General features: G+C 32.5%; 1 protein-coding gene across 1 annotated transcript; it reads right to left on the bottom strand.

Annotated features, from left to right (window-relative positions):
• Positions 1-4912: 4912 nt before the first annotated feature.
• Positions 4913-12852, bottom strand: LOC148610515 (vitelline membrane outer layer protein 1 homolog). The gene is made up of 4 exons (XM_088541310.1): positions 12488-12852; positions 11959-12065; positions 8877-9068; positions 4913-5817 (listed from the first exon to the last, which is right to left on the bottom strand). The coding sequence occupies exons 1-4, from the start codon at positions 12819-12821 to the stop codon at positions 5566-5568; spliced, it is 885 nt and encodes a 294-aa protein (XP_088397436.1). The 5' UTR covers positions 12822-12852; the 3' UTR covers positions 4913-5565.
• Positions 12853-18896: the final 6044 nt, after the last annotated feature.

Below are 18896 nucleotides of genomic sequence, written 5' to 3'. Positions count from 1 at the left end.
CATAATACTCTTGCTTGAAAAGTGAGAACTCTTGATGAGAATATTGTATAAAACTAGAATTGTGATAGGTAATAAATATTACTACACTATTGTTTAAAGAGTAATCAAGGGAACCAAGGTTATATCGGTAATCAAAGACCAGACATGGAAAACAGACATACACAACAAAGAACACAAAATAACTAAAATCATACATACAAAGTAACAAAAGTAAATGAGCAACTCGGACTCCACCAAAAACTTGGACTATCCGAATAATTCAACTAGGGTAGCATATCATCAGCATTACTAATAAAATAGAAATCGGTAGCTCAAGCTTCTAACCAAGTCAAAGAACTGAGGTACTGATAAATCAAAGATCCAATACAATAAATGTACTACACATTATTAACTACAACATAATGAATATTGATGTGTTTTTTTTTCTGGCTATCAGTAAAGTGAAAACCCAGGAAATGATAAATAAAAAAGGGCCCCATTTGGGACGTAATAGACGCAAAGACCTAAAAGGGCCCTTCTGTGCCGTCTCGCCGCGTTTCCTAGGACAAATATATACATATAGTTATCGAAACGTATATTTACATATTTTGAACAAGATATATATTTAGTTGAGATTGAAAAGTCTGAGCATACTCATTCCCATACAATTTTGACTGTTTCGTAGCTTATGTCCAGAGTCAACAAGAAAAGGTGTGACCAAAATATTCCGTGGCATAATTTCTGCTCAGACGGAATACCAAACGGACTGGCAGGAAGATTGACAATAATTTACACGATACACAAAGACAAAAAGATATACAATAAAACGCCGACATGGAAAAAACACAACAAAGAACATACAATAATCAAAATAATACATACAAAGTAACGAAAAAAATGAGCAACTCAGACTCCAGTAAAAACTCGGAGCATGGACTGGTGCACCGGTAGGGTAATCGTCCTAGAATGTTTTCTAGAAACATCCACGGGAATATTCTGACCTCTATGCGACATTTTATTGCTAACAAAACACCAAACAAACAAACAAAGGAAATAAATACATTTCATGCGTGAATGGCATTCTTTACTTTTAATAAAATGAGAAATAAAATGATGGAAAAAGACCAACAATCACAGGAATATATCTAAATTTGCACGAGAAAACGATTACAATCGATTAAACGCATTTTCAATGAAATTTAAACTAACGAAAAAAAACATAATGAACTAGAATGAGTACATATATGTTTCTGCTGATTAGTAAAAAATAATTAATTGATGTTATTATAATCGTATCGTACGAACGAACAAATTAAAATACCATATGGTTATTGAATGAGTGCTTCCATTATATTCATGTATTGTGTCCGGGACGTTCCTATTTGGCCAATGATACATGTTGCTGTATTTGATTGAGGCAATGTCGGGTCCCAATACAGCTATCCGATAAAAACAAACTTTCTATAGCCCCTTTATTAACCAGTTTTGTTACGTAAGAAATAACATTTCGTTGTGGGCTGTTTGCCACTTTGTATAGATGGCATTCTCTTATATTTTGCGCACATTTTATAGATATTTTTCTTAACATTAGTAAATAGTATGACTTTGAACAATGATTTCTGAGGAAAAGATTTTACACGGAAACGGCCAATGAAAAAGGAAAGATTTATATATTCAGTGACGAATGCAGTTATTAATCAAAAGCGGGTTAGAATATTTTAAAATTGGCGGGGTTTTCGATGATCACTGACGAATGTAGTTATTAAAAGTTCAAAGTTGATGGGGTTTTTAATTAATCAAAATAAATTTGATTGTGTTACAATTTCACATACATGTTTTCTTTACATGCATGCAATTATAGTGTATAATGAGAAATGGTGTTTTTTGCCGTCATTGTTTTCGGTGATATGCTTTAGTAACAGATTATGCATTAAACATATTTAGCATCAATCAATGAATGTATTTTATTTTTTTTACAAACAAACGAACAATCTTACTCGTAAACAAAGTTGAACCTCCCAAATATGAGAACATTACAATAATAAAAATAATTGTGAACGCAGTTATGCTCAGCAAGTGGTCAAAATCGATGGATTGCAATGCAAAACAAATTGTGTGAATGATATCTTTAGTGTTTTGTATCGTGTTAACTTTCACATTCTCTTCAGATTTGCTCTTTCCTATAACGTATATACTTTTGCCAATGAGAGACAATGATTGACAAAACTAATAAACCTAACCCACATTTAATTTTGTTGTAAGAAGACAATTCTGGCGAATTCATTATATTATAAGCCTGTGTTAATTATACGTAGATCTACTACTGAAGTGTCAGTTCTCTGTTTTTTAGCAGTGTACTTCCCTACCAAATGTAATAAACATATACAGCATATACATGTTTGTAAACTTATTTATAATTATATAAAGTGATTTAAGAAGAAATAAATTTTACACAATTTAAAAACAATCTTTCCTACAGAGATGACGTCCTCTAGAAGAACCATTTTGACAAACAATTATATCGGATAACTAAGTAGCAGTCTTTGTGAGAATCATGTAAATTCTGATAAATGTGATACGCCCCCGAAAAAGACACTATAGATCTTTTGTTTTGTTTTTTGTTTTGTTTTTGTTTTTTTTTATTAAGTTGCGCTATAGGTCAATATGATGAAATGTATAATTATTCATTCCAGTATGTCTGCTCTTTCAAGATAATTCACATTGGAAATCCAACAGTTTCATCTGTATTCTAATGCAATTTACAGCGTTATCCCCCTTCATTTCGAATTCCACAGTACATTCTATATTTTTTATCTCTTAAGAACAAGGATTATATGAAAAACCACATGTAAATTTCCGTTCACTATAACATTTTAAACAAAATACCAAAAATAAAAATATGTAGGCTTTCCAACCATGGATCACATTTGGCATGATTTTTTATATGGAGTGCTACTTAAATGCCTATCTGTTCCAGTCCTTCATGTATTGCACGAGTAACTGAAATAAATATTAGTTTATACGAAATCAAAACATTAAGTTATGGTTAAAAATAATACCTGCTTAGGATAAAAGCATAACAAAAAGTCGACATTTGAAAATTTGTGTTTATTTTAACGAAATAACAAAAGTTCAAATTAAAATGGATCTTTATAAATGCAAAAAAAACCCAAATAAATAAACAAACAAAAACAAACAAAAACAAACAAACAAAAACAAAACAAAAACAAAACACAAAAAACCTACAATTCATACATATGCCGGCGTATTGAGGTGTGTAATTTATAATTAAAACTTCATTGGTATTCTAATAAAAAGTGCGGCAGGGCGTGCATGAAGGGCACAGAATACAAAGAACATTATATAAACTATATTGCTTAGAACAAGCAGCTCAAAATTTGCATCTGAGCATTATCTGTAAATCTTTTTTAATGTGTAAATGCTTGGATATTTTGAATATAGCACCCACTGCGTCGATTGTACTGAGGTGATCCACAGTTCCCTGGGAAGCCTAATATCCAGACTTGTCTCACCCGGTTTCCACCATTGAAAAGTTATCTATACTCGGCGTCGCATCAATAAGATATGCTAAAATTTAAATAAAAATATATGCGAACTATCTATTAACAGATTAAATAAAAGAGAGACAACTCTAGCGGTAAGTCTCGACAATTTAAAAAACACATCTTCAAATCGAAAATATGCTGTATGTGACGTCGAGTATAGATTTATTGTTTAAAAGTATTTGAATTATCTTAACCAAATTTGAGAATAAACTATTTATATCGCACGTTGAAAACTGACATGTGCTGGATTTTTATTATTTTTTTTTTATTTCATGTTAATAAACCTTTGCTTTGTTTCTTATGTTGTTCTTAAAGGGAGTCGTGCACAGAAATCTAAATTTTTATATGTGAGATATTTTCGTATTTATATTTGTATATTTTTCAGGAATGGTTTTGCTACACATGTGCTCATGTAAATGAAATATTATTATTGGGTAAAATGTGAGTGTTTTTTTTTTTTCTCGTAAAAACAGAGAATTTCTACATTTATAATAACTTTCTAATAGAACTAGAAAAAGGGACTTAAACAAGTTTTTTAAATGAATCAACTGCATTTGCCGCTTTCAAAGCGTAATCTACTTTCTGCTCTGGGAACACCTGACGTCTCATATTTGTCCTGTTTGTTGTTTCGCTGAGTTCATATTATAAGTGCATTATTTTCTGAGCTGTCACGTTTTCAATATTTACATTTACTTATATTTATTAATTTGTTGACTTCATATTGTAGGTCATTTCCGCTTCATATTTCACGTTCAAATTCATAACTAAAGCGTGAAACAGGAAAAGATGTCTAACTTTTCATTAGTTTTGATTTTTACCTACAAAATGTGTTTTTGTTAATATTGTATCTGATTGAAAGTTTGGACAGTTTTTCTCCAATATCACAAATACGTATCCATAACGGACATAATGTGAATCATAAGAATAACAAAAATATGTGACATATACATGTAAACAAACGCCTTTTATGTAATATTGTGATGGTATTATTATTCGCTTGTTACCCTTTTTCGTGGATTCTTGATTTCGACAAACCACGAAATTCGGTTCCCACATAAATAAGAAAATAAAAAATTCCGTTTCAGTGCCAAATCAACGAATTCAAAAATCTAAGAAAATGGAAAATGCGTCCCCCCAGTCACGACTATTGGTGTCCATAAATACAAATACTTTCAAAGCATCCTTAAAATATCATTATATAACAAAACTCAATTCTCTAAAGAATGTATTCATTGTTACATGTATCATTAGAGAAAAAGACTTGGAACCAAACATGAAATTAAAACAAATGAATTCAATCATCCAAAAGTTTTCTTTATTCTTTCAAACAAACGTTTTGTTTTTTGTTTTTGTATTCATAGTTATTTATATAAGTAGTCATAGAGTACAAGCTGAAAATATTCATTATTAATTATAGTTGCGGCATTGAACCTTTGCTTAAGTCAAAGTACTGCACTATGACTGAAAATATGTCCTATCATGGCACGCAACCGTGCAAAAAAATGCGTTTCTTATATATGTGTTATAAGATAGTATTTGTTTCCTTAATATCCTCTAAAACTTTTCTATTACTGTGGTCACTTTTTCAAAAGAAAATGTAACGTGTATCCTAAGAATTTTTATGCACCACAAACGAATCTAAAATCGTTTTGAAATTCATAATTTTCGTCTTCAACAAAAGCTACTTGTCTCGAAAAAATAACTCTTATATAAAAATGTATAAACTGCTACTATTATTTAAATCCTTATAAATCATTGCATAGTTATTTCTTTCTATTCCACTCAAAAAAAAAAGTTAAAAGTCATCTCGGTGCCCTAGTAAAATATTTATTAAGGAAGGATTCTTAAATTTTATTTCACTATTTAACTCTACTTACTCTCAGAGATCCAATTGAAATTAACTTAAGTATTAATCCATGTAAAATTCATGATGAATTGGTCCATGGTGTAGAAAAACCAATGGATCAAATCATCCTTTATGGTTTACATATGCTATATTTTTATGTGACAACAAATGCTTTTAGTAACAACAGAAAAACTTTGTGTCAGTCAGAGCCGTGTCATCTCCAGGTCCTTGGTTAGCTAATATCCTGGTCTGTATTCCACAGATAGCTTTTCCGACAGGACAACTATTACTCCATTCTCCATACTCTCCTCGTAAGTGCGTAATGTCGGACTTTGGTGCCTCAATAATACTTATGTCATTCGATGTTTGAAGATTGCGACACTTGAATTTAAACCAGTTTGGACCGGAATCATCTTTAAAAAATCCCTATCAAATATAGAATTTGATTCTAGAGGTCATGTTATTATTTCAGCTTCATTCTTAATTCTACAAATAAACAAACAACGAACAACGTATTTTGGTATAACGTAAACATATTAAAGCAATAACAATGGGGCCAGACATAAGTTATCAAGCGTAGAAATCCGTCCCCCTTAATGCATGATACATTTAATTTCAGAAGTAACACGCTTTTGAATGGGTTACAATTTTGTCAATCATCTCATAGACCAAATTTGGTAACGTGACTATAACCTTATGATTTACTCGCTGAATTGACACTAAAATTGAATTATAAGGAATGACTTTTATATTCTTTTGGTCTAAAGAAATAACCTCAACGCCTGTGGTACACAGGCAAAATCATTTCACACAAATTTTATATGATTTCCACCTGAATTGAGCAAATTAATTTTGTGCATGAGTTCACATGAAATTCGGGTGAATTGTTCACATGCAATTCGTGAAAGTGAATTGCATGAGAAAATCATGTCAATTTAATGTGCAGTTCACGTACATTTCATGCAAAGCTCGATTAACATGAATTTCACGTAAAAAATATTTGCCGGTGTACACACTTAAAAATAAACTTATTGTGTATCACGTGCATTATTTATTAAATAACATGCACAATTAACTAAAAAAAATATTTGATATCGCCAAAAAGTCAAGATGTCAGTTGAAATATCCAGGTCTTGCTAGTCCTAAATCAGAAAAAAAAAGTTCGGCATTTCCTTAAGCATTTGACAGAACTACACAACCCAACATTAGTAATACATTTTTTCCTTTGTGGAAAGGTCATATTTAAGGGCAATGCTATTTGTTTTAGTATATGTTATATTTGGGAGTCGGAAATCAGTTTTGAAATGGATCGATGGACTGTTTCCTTGTTGATATATGACTTATATATATCTAAATATTTTTATTTCAGATGTAACGGTTGGATGAAAAGTTTTGTTCATCATCTCGGGATTGGACAGCGGAGTTTTGCTTATATCTCCAAAACGGTTAGGTTTAACCAAAAGCTGACATGGGGTAAAATTATTCAACATGAACTATCTGTGGTCACATTTTGGTGACAATTATTGACCCATGTTGGAGTTATTGCCCTTTTTGGATTTTTTGTCTGTTTATGATGTTATTACTGTAAAAAATCTTCTCTTCAGAAACTGCTCTACAGAATTAAATGAAAGTTGACATTTTTGCTTTATAGGGTATCCTTAACGAAATGACAGATTTTTAATCGCTGAAAAAAAAAAACATGGCCGCCGTTTCTAAAAATAGAACAATGGGGTCAGACAGCATATTTTTGCATACATCTCCAAACCTGTTATATTTAGCCAATTGCTTTCCTTTGCTGAAATAAACTTTATTATAAGGCTTACAAATGTGTCCAATGAATCAAACGGAGTCAAAATTGTCTGACCCCTTGTTATAGTTATTGCCCTTAAAAGGCAAAACAATTACCCAGGTGAACGATTCAAGCTCCTGGGAGCCTCTTGTGTCTTCACAGATCGGAAAAAATGTGAGTCATACATCTACCTTAAATAGTTCGACAAGAGGGGGCTCTCTTACATATGTATCCGAAATAGCTGTTTAACTTTATTGTTTCTGGTCAGATGAATTCTTACAAAAATAGACAATATAGTCAAAGGAATAGTTAAGTTTGTCCTATTACGCATGTTATTGTAAGTAGTACTTGAAATGAGCTGCGGTAATACATCCTCAAGATATTCTGGATATTTCATAAAAAAAGAGGTAGTTTTTTTCTGTTTTCTTCAAGCCTTTAATGGCTCCCACATAGTTTCTAGTAACTGCTCAGAACAATATTTTTCTATCCGCCTGATTTTGAATTTTAAAAGTAATGTATATTTTTTTTTTGGTAATTTTTCCCTTTCAAGTTTTATCTTAGCTTACGTAAACTCTTAAGCCATACAATTAATGTTGTGTATAACTGCCAATAATATATTTAACTCATTTAGTCACAACAAACGTAAATTTCAAAATGATATACATACTGAAGAGGTCGTGCCAAGAAGTGTAGATTTGAAGAATAACTGTTATATTTTTATTCGGTCTACGAAGAAATATAATCAATACCGAGCACATGGTGCTCACCAAATAACCTGTTCAAGTGTGCACCACCGACATTGAGGGTATTTCAAATACGTGTTTTTGTCTTTAGACCTTGGGTAAGGGACACAACTCGTGTCAAATATTGGAACGCTTGTATTAGCACTTTACATCAATCTCATGTAAGCATCAAAGTAACTTGAATTTATTTCATTCTGTTTCAAATTAAAGCTCCATTGGCTTTCGTGAAATTGAATATGATACAAACATATCACCGATTTCAAGAATTATTTCCCTTACCCTAGTTCTACCTCCTTAAGTCAAGATTACGACAAATAACAATACTCTTATAATTAAGTCATACATGAATTCAGATCCGATAGAAACCATTTAAAGTTATGCTTTGATTTTCGAAATAATACAAACAATTCTGACGCACACTTTGTTTTTGTAGTCAGAGTTAACAGTATTTCTGTGTCAGTCTTCACTTTTAGTAACTTTCACCCCCGACGGCCGCAAAGCTGTACATTTGGGTCTCAATTTCTTTATTTTAATACGTGTTTTAAAGGTGTTTAATTTGCATTTATTTTTTTTTAACTTCATATAAAACTTAATAAAACTAATTCCCAGAAAATACAATTTATTTAAAAATATCAGTTATTTTGGCTTTTATTTCATTTAAATAAATTTCATCATTGGAGCAAGATTATATATCCAATTTTTCTAAGTCACTTTCACATCGACTAAGAGTGTCGACATTCTTTCAAATAAACCTGGAAGTGGCAATATTGTACGAGTGATATTACTGATAGTGGGAATAACTGAAAAAAAATTAAACCAAACTAGAATTATAATAGGTAATGAATATCATTGCACTGTTACTGAAAATATGTCATCAATTAGCTTCTTTTTTGCTAGAATTATACAAACAAAAAAAAAAAAAAAAAACATTTTGGTGTAATAATAAATTGTACCTGGTATTTCTCGCCCAGAATGCTAAATGAGACCATGAAAGTATTCTTCGGACAACTAATACGTCGTTCAAAATTTGCAAATGGAGCAATGCCAGAAGTGGCTGTATCGTCGCATTCAAATCCAGCCTTTGACCCACAAGTTATCTCGATGCCATTGGCTCCGGTGTAATCTATACTGTTTTTGTTCTCAACCTAAAAATTATGAAGTAAAATATGAACAAAAGTGAATTGCAATTTTTTGTGATACGCTTAAAAATCCAATTAGAAAGAATAATGAATTACTTTTTTTTATCTTGAATGGAGACTTCTTGCTATACAACCGTGGTGGGGTCTTGGTAACATCCAAATCCTAGTTAAAACAAAGAATAAATCAGTTTTCATGGTGCTGATGGATACACCATGACGATCCACGAGTTCACGATGACGACCATAAAACTTCTGTAGTGATGACTTCAATCTTGTAGCAACATAACCCTGTTCCAGAAGCCTATTTGTTAGAGTTCTAGCGCGATACAAAACGTCTGCGTAGTTTCGGCAAGTTCTGGCATAACATATGAGTTGTGATATGAACACTCCATACGCAGGAGCCGAAGGGATGTTGCCACAGATGAAAGGAAAGTTGACAATTCTGAATGAAAAGTCATCGTGTTTGTCGTAAAGTTTGGTCAATAGTTTTCCTCTTTACAATCGACTTCTAAGTGTAGGTCAAGATATAAGGCTGACTTCACAGTATCTGTAGTATCTTTTATCTCAAGTTCTTTTAGGTAGATGCAATGTATCAAATCCCCGAAATTAGGATTGTTTAAAGATAACACGTCATCTATATATCTATCATAAACTGAGATTGAAGGATCTAGCCAAACAATATTCTTTTTTTTCTGATCAGATCAGCTATAAAGTCAGCCTCATAAGAGTGAAGGAATAGGTCAGCTAGTAAAGGAGCACAATTTGTTCCCATTGGAATGCCGACCGTTTGTTGAAAAATACGTCCACCACACTGGACAAATATGTTGTCGATTAAAAATTCCAGCATTTTGTAAACATCTTCCTCTGTATATTTGGAAGATGATTTGGAATTATTTCTTACAAAGTATGAGGAATCTCTACCAAGAACTATATATTTGTATCTAGGTGTACCATCTTTTTTGGAAAAACAACGATGTATAATGTTTTTAAGTCGGGATTTTAACTGAGTATATGGGGAATAGAAGTATACAGTGTTGAAAAATCATAGGTTTTAATGCTATCATATTCAGATAATAGTCTTGAACTGATTGTCTCCAAAAGATCTTTTGAATTTTTCAGGATCCACATTGAATTAATACCACTACGGGAGTAACAAGTGTTGTGGTAGGACTGTAGACCCTCTTTGGCAGTTGTGAGTATAGAAGTTAAAATTTTGAAAGAGGTTTGGTGGTACATTTTGCAGATCCAGCTATGAAACGTTGTTTGTATGGATTCTTGTGAAGTTTAGGAATCCAGTACATAGACGGTAAATCACAATCATCGTCCTTGGTAGAGAGACCAAAAGAGAATAGCACAGATTTATGATTTTTCACAATCTCTTCTTTGGAAAGAGTGGTAGCAGTGTAGGTCTTATCACTGCTATTATTTTCTACGTCAACCTCTGATAATAAACATTGGATATAAAACGTTTTGCAGACAAAAACAATGTTGTTTTGGGCTTTGTCTGCTGGTACGACAACATATTTGTCATGTATAGTAGACAATGTTTTTGCTACATCGGGGTCTTTGAAAACTGGTGTAGCCTTGGCATTCATTGACCTACTTAAAACTTTCATTCGTTTCAAAATTAAACACCTCACGGCCTTCAACCACTCTGACAGAGAATCAATGTCTTCTTGTTCTCGTTTTATCCATTTTCTTGCATAGTCCTTGACGGCATCCATAAGAACTTTAAAGTTATAATTCCAATTTATGGAGCTTGGTTCACGGTACTTGGGACCTTTAGAAAGGATATTACGCAGAGATTTGTTTTCGATAATGGTTAAATCTCCCGTAACGACGTGACCAGAAGGACCATATTTGAATGGAGAGGTTTTGCAAAAACATTCAGGTGTTTTAGTCTTGAAGTCCTTGATCTCGAGGTTCTGCAATAGCCTTTTATAATTGAAAATTTTGGATGCGATGGGTGAAGTATAGGAATATGAAATAATTGGTATGGATTTGTCTTTGAAATATGGGGAATTTGTTAGTAACGTTTTTGTGATGGAGGATGTAAGCCAAATTAATTGCATCTATACCTTTGTTGACAAACGGTAGTGGAAGAAATGATCGTTTTTCCTCATCTTGACTTTTCACACAAACTGGTTTAAAGAGTCTGTGGAAACCAATATCCAAAATGATGGCAACAAGTCTGCATACTGATGAAGTGGGGTCAGAAACAGGAGTGTCAAGACTTGTTTTATAAAGGGAGTGTAGTAGAGTGAGAGGTATAGAATAAAGTTTGGTTCTAATATGATGAAGTTGTGGAAACAGAAAAATCTTCCATTTATCAATCAAATGTCTCAATTTCAAAGGGTTTTGTTTAGACAGGTTTCAATAAATTTCAGAGATAGCAAATATTCAGTTACCAGGGAATGTCAAATCAACAGCCCATGTGTTTGCCTTGTTTAAAGGCGGCGTCCATTCCGTCATACAACGTAACGTTTTAAAATCAGGCAGTGCAATTTGGGGTTACGAATTGTTTAAAAAAGATTGATTCTAAAAAAAACCGTCTGAAACCGACAGAAAGCCAAATGTTTCATGTTTTTTTATGCTGAGAAGAATAGCCCATACAAATATTCAACATTCATACTTTTATACTATGTGTTTCGTTAATAGGAATGCAATCTTATAAGTCACCAGCTTATTCAATCTTATTCATGGAAAAAGGTGAACATCGGAAGAAGCTTCCCGTATTTAAATAGATAGTTCCGGGTTAATCTTAAAAGGTCTATCATAAGACAGCTTTGTCGTCTGGTACTTACCCATCTATCATAATTGAATTAGTTATATGGTTTAAGGCATTTTATTCGCAACAAAATTGAAATTTCAAAAATATTCGATTGTACATGCTTACCATAATTTTATAGCCAATGGCATAGTGGCCTTGGTGACAAAATTCTGTATTTTTCCAAGTACCTTCATTTAGACCATTTGAAACAGTCAAAGAAGTTTGTAAGATTCCTTAAAAAAACAAGTAATTCACATTTTTAAGTTTATAAGTGGTCTTTTTATTTGTAAATCTATTTTGATATTTATTATGGTTAAAAAAATATTCAACCTTAACATGGTGAAAAGTTAATATTTACGAAGTAATTTATATTCAGTAACATGCAATCATGCAAAAGAAAAATGTTAACGACTGAATTTAGTTTGATTAACATTAAATTAGCAAGTTCTTTGTTTTTTTTTTTTTACTTTTTCGTACAACAATAGAAAAATATTTATTGCAAGAAAAATTTCATTTTAGTTTTGAGCAAATGCTCATTGAATTAAAATTAGTTATCATTACTAATATTATCCTCTATTTACAACTTTCTTCTAAGATATTCAATATCCCTCTTTCTTCATAATTATCTTCTTATATCTTTGGACAGTATGCTCACCTATCTGAAGTGGTGGTTTGGCTTGTAAAATGTATGTCCCCGGCACATTTTCCACGGGTATATTACAGCATCCATTCAGCCCAATCCGACATTCCTTTGTGTAGTCAATGTAAGTTGCTTTGCAGCATCCATCTCCAAGTTCTGAACATTTCCCTGCACACGCAATTCTAGACATATTACCAATTGATGCTGACTTCGACCTTGTTAATTGCACATTACTCTTCTCCAAAAACACTTGCAGTTTCTTATTACTATTAGCTTCTGTGCCAACATAAAATTCTCCAACAATCAGAAGTACAAATGTTGAAATGAACGTCCCCCGTTCCATTATCATGATAGTTTCGTATGCTTCGTATTAACTAAGTTCGAACTGAATGTAAGAACTCTTTTGATTACATTTGATATATTTTTTTCAAAATCTACCTATCATTGTTAAACATTATGCAATAACATTTTGATCAAGACTTAAAACTTGGTGCCCTATGAATATTTTATTATAGGTTTTGTCATTTCCAAACTATTGTAAAGCACCGATCAAAAGTGTTTATTCATTCTTGCAATACCGTTAAATTTAATTATTCGATTGTTTGCATTACATGACAAAATGTTACAATATATAAACAAATAACGGCAGATTACATACTGAATATCGAGTCAGCATCTGTATTACATGCCATAGGTGCCCATCGGTGTAATATAGGAGCCTCGGTTTGATTTGGACATATCATGTTCATTATATCATTCATTCAAATTGTTCAATATAGGGGTGCAATATAGGGCATGCGATATAGGTCTAGGGGTGCAATATAGGGCATACGATATAGGTCTAGGGGTGCAATATAGGGCATGCGATATAGGTCTAGGGGTGCAATATAGGGCATGCGATATAGGTCTAGGGGTGTGATATAGAATAAACGATGAAGGGTTTACAAAGTTCTTATAATGCAAATACAAAAAACATATTTATATATTAATCTTCAAAAATGATAAAAAATGATATTGTAAAGTTGAATCTTCGTAGTGTTTATCAATTTCTTAAATCTTGAAGAATCCCTCTGAAAATAAAACTAGATATATTATTTATGAAATAGAAATACAGTGTTTTCCCCGAAATTTGCGCATCCGGTATATCTGCGCTGACATCATATCCGTAAATAGAAGATTGACAATCACATGTTTTCATCCGTAAAACAAAATATCAATCAAGAATACAAGACATATTTGGTAAGTTTCGTTCTTTCAATACCACTTGTAAGTAAAATTAGTAAAAAAATCTCTAAATTATGTAGAAGTCGATAAATTGACTGGATTAGAGGGGATTCCGTAATGTGTAATGCCCCATTAAATGATGACCTAGTAAACAATGCACTACAATAATATACAATACAATACATTTATAATCGCTTACCTGTTATGCATTTTCATTTATTAACTCAAAACCATGCTCCGTTCTTAATAATCTCCGAAGGATATGATTCGCCATATGCAAATTTAAACATATATAAAGATAAACGAAAATTTATCTGTCATCATCACACAAGAGCGTCTGCTTTACTTTGACATTGAACTTAGATAGTGTTATATTCTGATTGGTAAAGAACATTATTCTAAAGTAGTAAATAAAGGAAGTATTTCAGTGTGTCAGTAATACTGATGTTGATGAAAAAAAACTTTTAGAAAAAAACAATTCTTAAATTTCTTCTAATTTTAGACAATGCAAAAGAGAAAAAGAGCAAATTATATTTTAGAAATGTTAAAAGAGGCTTTTGATGACGTCAGAATTAGGATAGAAAGTATTAAAGCTAGAAGACATGGCGTCCCAGAGAGCACATTCTGATTACGATTAAACAATATTACATTGGTTGATAACCTAAGAATGGGTAGTCCAACCATTTTTTCAACATCAGTGGAGATTGAATTAGCAAGGCTTTGTGTGTCAATGGCAGAAAAAGGTTTTGGGTATGCACGATGGCAAATAATGGAAATGGCAGCAAATATGTGCACTTTAAAAGGAAGAAACAAAGCTCCGACTAAACATTGGTTTTATGGTGTTTTGCCCCGAAATTCTAATGTCAAAATGGTCCAGCCTAAAAAAAGAGACAAGGTCGGAAATGATTTCAAGGCTGAGCATATTACAAAGTATCTTGAGAAGTTGAAATGTATTCTCGATGAGTACAGTCTTACAAACCAACCCTCACAAAGCTGACATGTTAATGAGACTGGAAACTCTCTTGACCGTTCCCCACACAAAGTACTTTCTCGTCGTGGCTGTGATGCATGTTCTGGTACTTCAGGAAGGTCATCAACAACAACATTAGTGGCTGCAGTAAGCGAATTTGGTGAGACCATACCTCCTTATATTATGTATAAAGGTCAGCGTCTGACACATGAGTTGGTAAGCAAAGGAATGGCTGGTACCAAATACAATACATCTCCTGAGAATTTCGTTGTTTTTTTCAATAACCATTGTCTTGCCCATGTCACTCAAAGACCTTTAATTCTTTTGTATGATGGGCACTCTACTCATATCACCATTGATATCATTGAATCTGCCAGGAAATCAAACGTTTGTTCTCCCTACACATAGTTCTCACATGTTGCAACCCCTGGACGTGTCTGTCTTTAGTCCATTCAAAAAAAGTTTGAATACTGAATTCTACAAATATATGCATGAGAAACCTAATTCAGTAATTACACGTGATCAACTACCTTCATTCATTAACACTGCATACAACAGTTCTATGACCGTTGCAAACATCATGTCAGGTTTCCGTAAGACAAGGATTTTCCCACTGAACCCAGAGGCTGTTCAGCCAAAAAGGTCAGTGCCACAAATTAATCCAGTATCATCAACAGACACACTTAGCAGGAAAGAACGTACAGATATGAGGTCCATCAAAGTACTGTTTGTACAGAAAGTAGAAACATTTGAAAAGTCAAATCAAACTGAGAACCTCAAGAATAAAAGAACAACTTTTGTACCTCCCTATGGCGCAGCAATTACTGAAAAAAACATTTAGAGACTTATTGATCCAAAAGGAGACAGAAAAGGTAAAAACTAAATCAAATAAAACACAGAAGAGGGAAAAGAAAAATGATGAGTTGAGTCAAACTGAGATAGAAGAACCAGCTGGAAAGAAAAGAAAACCATTTGAGACTTCATATGCAAGCATTGAAAAAGAAATTCCATCAACATCAAATGCAGTGTCAAAAGCAAACAAATCGGTTCAAAATAAAACAAATGGAAAATTCAGAAAGGGATCTTCAAAAGAAAACAAATCTAAAGGAAAAGGACTTGCAAAGTCAACAAAAACAAAAACTTCTTCTGAAAAGAACTCAAATGTTCTAGCGGATGGTGATGAACTTGAAGTTGAGGATACAGAAACTTGCATCGTGTGTGGAAAATATCAACCAGATGAACTGAGACTGGATATAAGCCTCAAAATTGTTAACTGGGTACAGTTTGATTGCTGTCTCAAGTGGGTCCATTTAAAGTATTGTACCGAGGAGGAACACATATCTAAAACTGATAACTTCTACTGTCCCTTATGTGGTACCTCACAGAGCATCTAATAAATAACTTGATTTAGTGACTGTACCACAGACATTTACAATAGATATATATTAATTGGTTATTAAACCTTATAACTGCCTAATCAGTTCATTTAATAAAAGAAACTCGTAAATTTAGCTCCACTTAAAAATCACATTATCTCTAACGTATCACAACAACTACAATTCGAATCCATTGTTTTACAACTTTTATTGGTTAAAATGAACTAAAACAGTTTTCTTTGTTCAATGAATGTTCTGAACAATTTGTAAGACTTAATTTGAAATTTCATAATCATTCCATTATCCATACCTAGGTGTTTATTGTAGGCATGACTGGACTGTCATTGTTTACAAGAAAACATCATGTTTGTCATATAGAAAACAAATAAATCAAATTTGCTAATGCCACTGGTGATAAAGAATAATTTCCTCAAAAAAATTGAATGTAGATTTAGTATTCGAAATTTTAAAGGACAGTTAACCATGAGCTTATGTTTATAAAAGACAGCAGGTCTTAGGTGCGCAGACTTACCGGACTGCTCCGTACATGAATGAACTTAGATACTGTACAATGATTATGAACTCCTTTGTTAATAACATATCTTGATATAACGCTCCAACTCCGCGGGTATGTTAAGGAGTTTTCTTGTACATCTGGTTGACGTCTGATCACGCACGAAATACGTAACGTTTTAAGTTCCATAAGTAACCACAATCTTTGTAAATAACACATAAAAATATTTTTATTGTTAAATAAAGTCCTCAGTTCTTTTAATCTATGATATTAACGATTGAATAAACCCTCTTGATATCTTAATAAGGAAACACAACATAACAAAACTGGCAGCATTTTTTGTATCGATTTGGCGTCACAGAAAAGCTTGAAACGTCAGAACACCTGTAGTAAACAAATGAGACGTCATGTTTGCATTTACACTTCAATCATCGACGAATTCTGAAGTTACACAAGTCACCAGTAAAGCCATTCTCCAAGTTTTGGTAAGTTGTACCTTAAATTATCTTTGTTTTAGTAAATGAGGGTTATAATATGTGCGGGACCGGCTAGGCCGGGTTTCATTCATCACTGACCTACAAACATACATCTAGCAACTGTCATGATCAGAGTTTCAAACATCTTCATCTGACGAAATGTGTATTGAAATGATAAATATATTACAACACGATCGCAAATTTGTAAATTGATACTAGACGATGTCTGTTTATATGATCTTCTTTAAATAGTTTTAATCAACTTGTAAATTATTTCTTTTAAACAGACTATCTAACCAGGAATGCAAATATTGTTTTCCTTTCAATGATATTCAATGATATGTGAAATTGATTATTTAATTCATTTTAACCCGTGTGGCCGTACGTGTGGGTTTTTAAATGATTGACCAATAATTTAATTGCATGACAGATATGCTAATTTGAATTTCACTGTCTTTACAGAGATATTTCCCAACTCCAAACTTCAAACCCATAGACAACAGGACAACCTTACTAATGGTTGATATTTCAATCACTTTGGTGACAGTATGGAATCTCGAATTAAAACATTACCGAACTTCATCAGATTTCAGCTGAGATTGAAAAGAAATTTGACTTTATTTGTGAATAAATATTCCCATGAACTTGTTTGTAGGATTCAATTTTGATTTCCAAAACTGTATGTAAAGTTAACAGAAGAAAGTATTTACTTGCCATAATTCATGTGTACATTATACATGTACATTTAATTTGGATGTTTTAGTCAAGTACAAGTAGTTATATGTGTTCAATGGAAAGTGTATTTGAAAAAAAAGTTGTGTTTAAATTGTGTTTTAACTGCATTCCAATAACTGGATGGAGGTGTGAATGGAATCATATTTTCGCAGTGTTGTCTCTTCTTAGCTGATAACATGTTTATCAACTTCAAATATATATGATGATACCTCTTGTTCCATATAAAACAAATATTGCCAAGAAATTGATGGATATGGAATATTTTCTAAGGTATCATACAAAGTGTGTGTGTCGGGGGAGGGGGGGGCTAACCATGTTATGTTCAGCAGGAATAAAAAATAAAAAAAAATGTTTTTAATTGTCAACATATAAGAAATTCTAAGGGTAGTCTGCTATCACAACTAAATTGGTTATTGCACACGTATCCGTCACAAATCAACGTGTCTGAGGTCCCAGTGCGCTTGCTTCAATGTCGCCGCTATGGGAAAAATAATATGGTTAAGCAGTGGCATGCACTCTGTTGATATACTTGATTTATACTTCATTTTAAAGAGCACATTCTATTTTACCTGAAACCTGCTGCGGGAAGTTATCTGTCGATAGCATTTTATTTTCATATTCGTTGAAATACAATAAAACGCAAAAATATCTCATCACAAGAATGAAACGAGCCATTTTTTTTAACTTCCATGTAGATTTTTCACAGCTCCCGCAGCTTTTTTTTGAAAATATACATATTCATTGACCTACTATTAAAATTTTGATGTACCATTTTGTCATCTTCCTACTGCACTTTTGACATTTATGTGATCCGACCAAGGCGTATTAACCGATCACGTGACTCATTTTAAATGCACGTTTTGACATTTTGTTGATTTTTTTGTGTTTGTGTTTGAAGAGGAACGAATATCCAGAGAAGAAAAAACATAACAAAAAACGTCGTCAAGTCAAATGGTAAACAAAAGAATGTTTTGTACATTTGAAAACGTTAAAATAAAAAAAAAGATAAGTTATTTGACTTTTAGTGGTATTTTGCACATAATCAATTAATAAAATCCCGTGCTTCATGTAGTGTGATTTATTCCATAAATTAACTACAAAACCTTTAAGATATGGTACTTATCCAACT

The sequence above is a fragment of the Perna viridis genome, chromosome 8 (genome assembly GCF_037379345.1).
Source record: "Perna viridis isolate PV_CMFRI_1.1 ecotype Kerala chromosome 8, ASM3737934v1, whole genome shotgun sequence".
Taxonomy (NCBI): Eukaryota; Metazoa; Mollusca; class Bivalvia; order Mytilida; family Mytilidae; genus Perna; species Perna viridis.
This window is presented reverse-complemented; position numbering and strand designations above follow the sequence as displayed.

Bases quoted from the DNA above. Each gene is read 5' to 3' on its own strand.
- LOC148610515 (XM_088541310.1), bottom strand. From the start codon at position 12,821: ATGATAATGGAACGGGGGACGTTCATTTCAACATTTGTACTTCTGATT. The intron at 12,066-12,487 runs GTGAGCATACTG...TGTTTTTTTAAG, and splicing joins CAAACCACCACTTCAGATAG to GAATCTTACAAACTTCTTTG. The intron at 9,069-11,958 runs GTAAGCATGTAC...CATAATTTTTAG, and splicing joins CCATTGGCTATAAAATTATG to GTTGAGAACAAAAACAGTAT.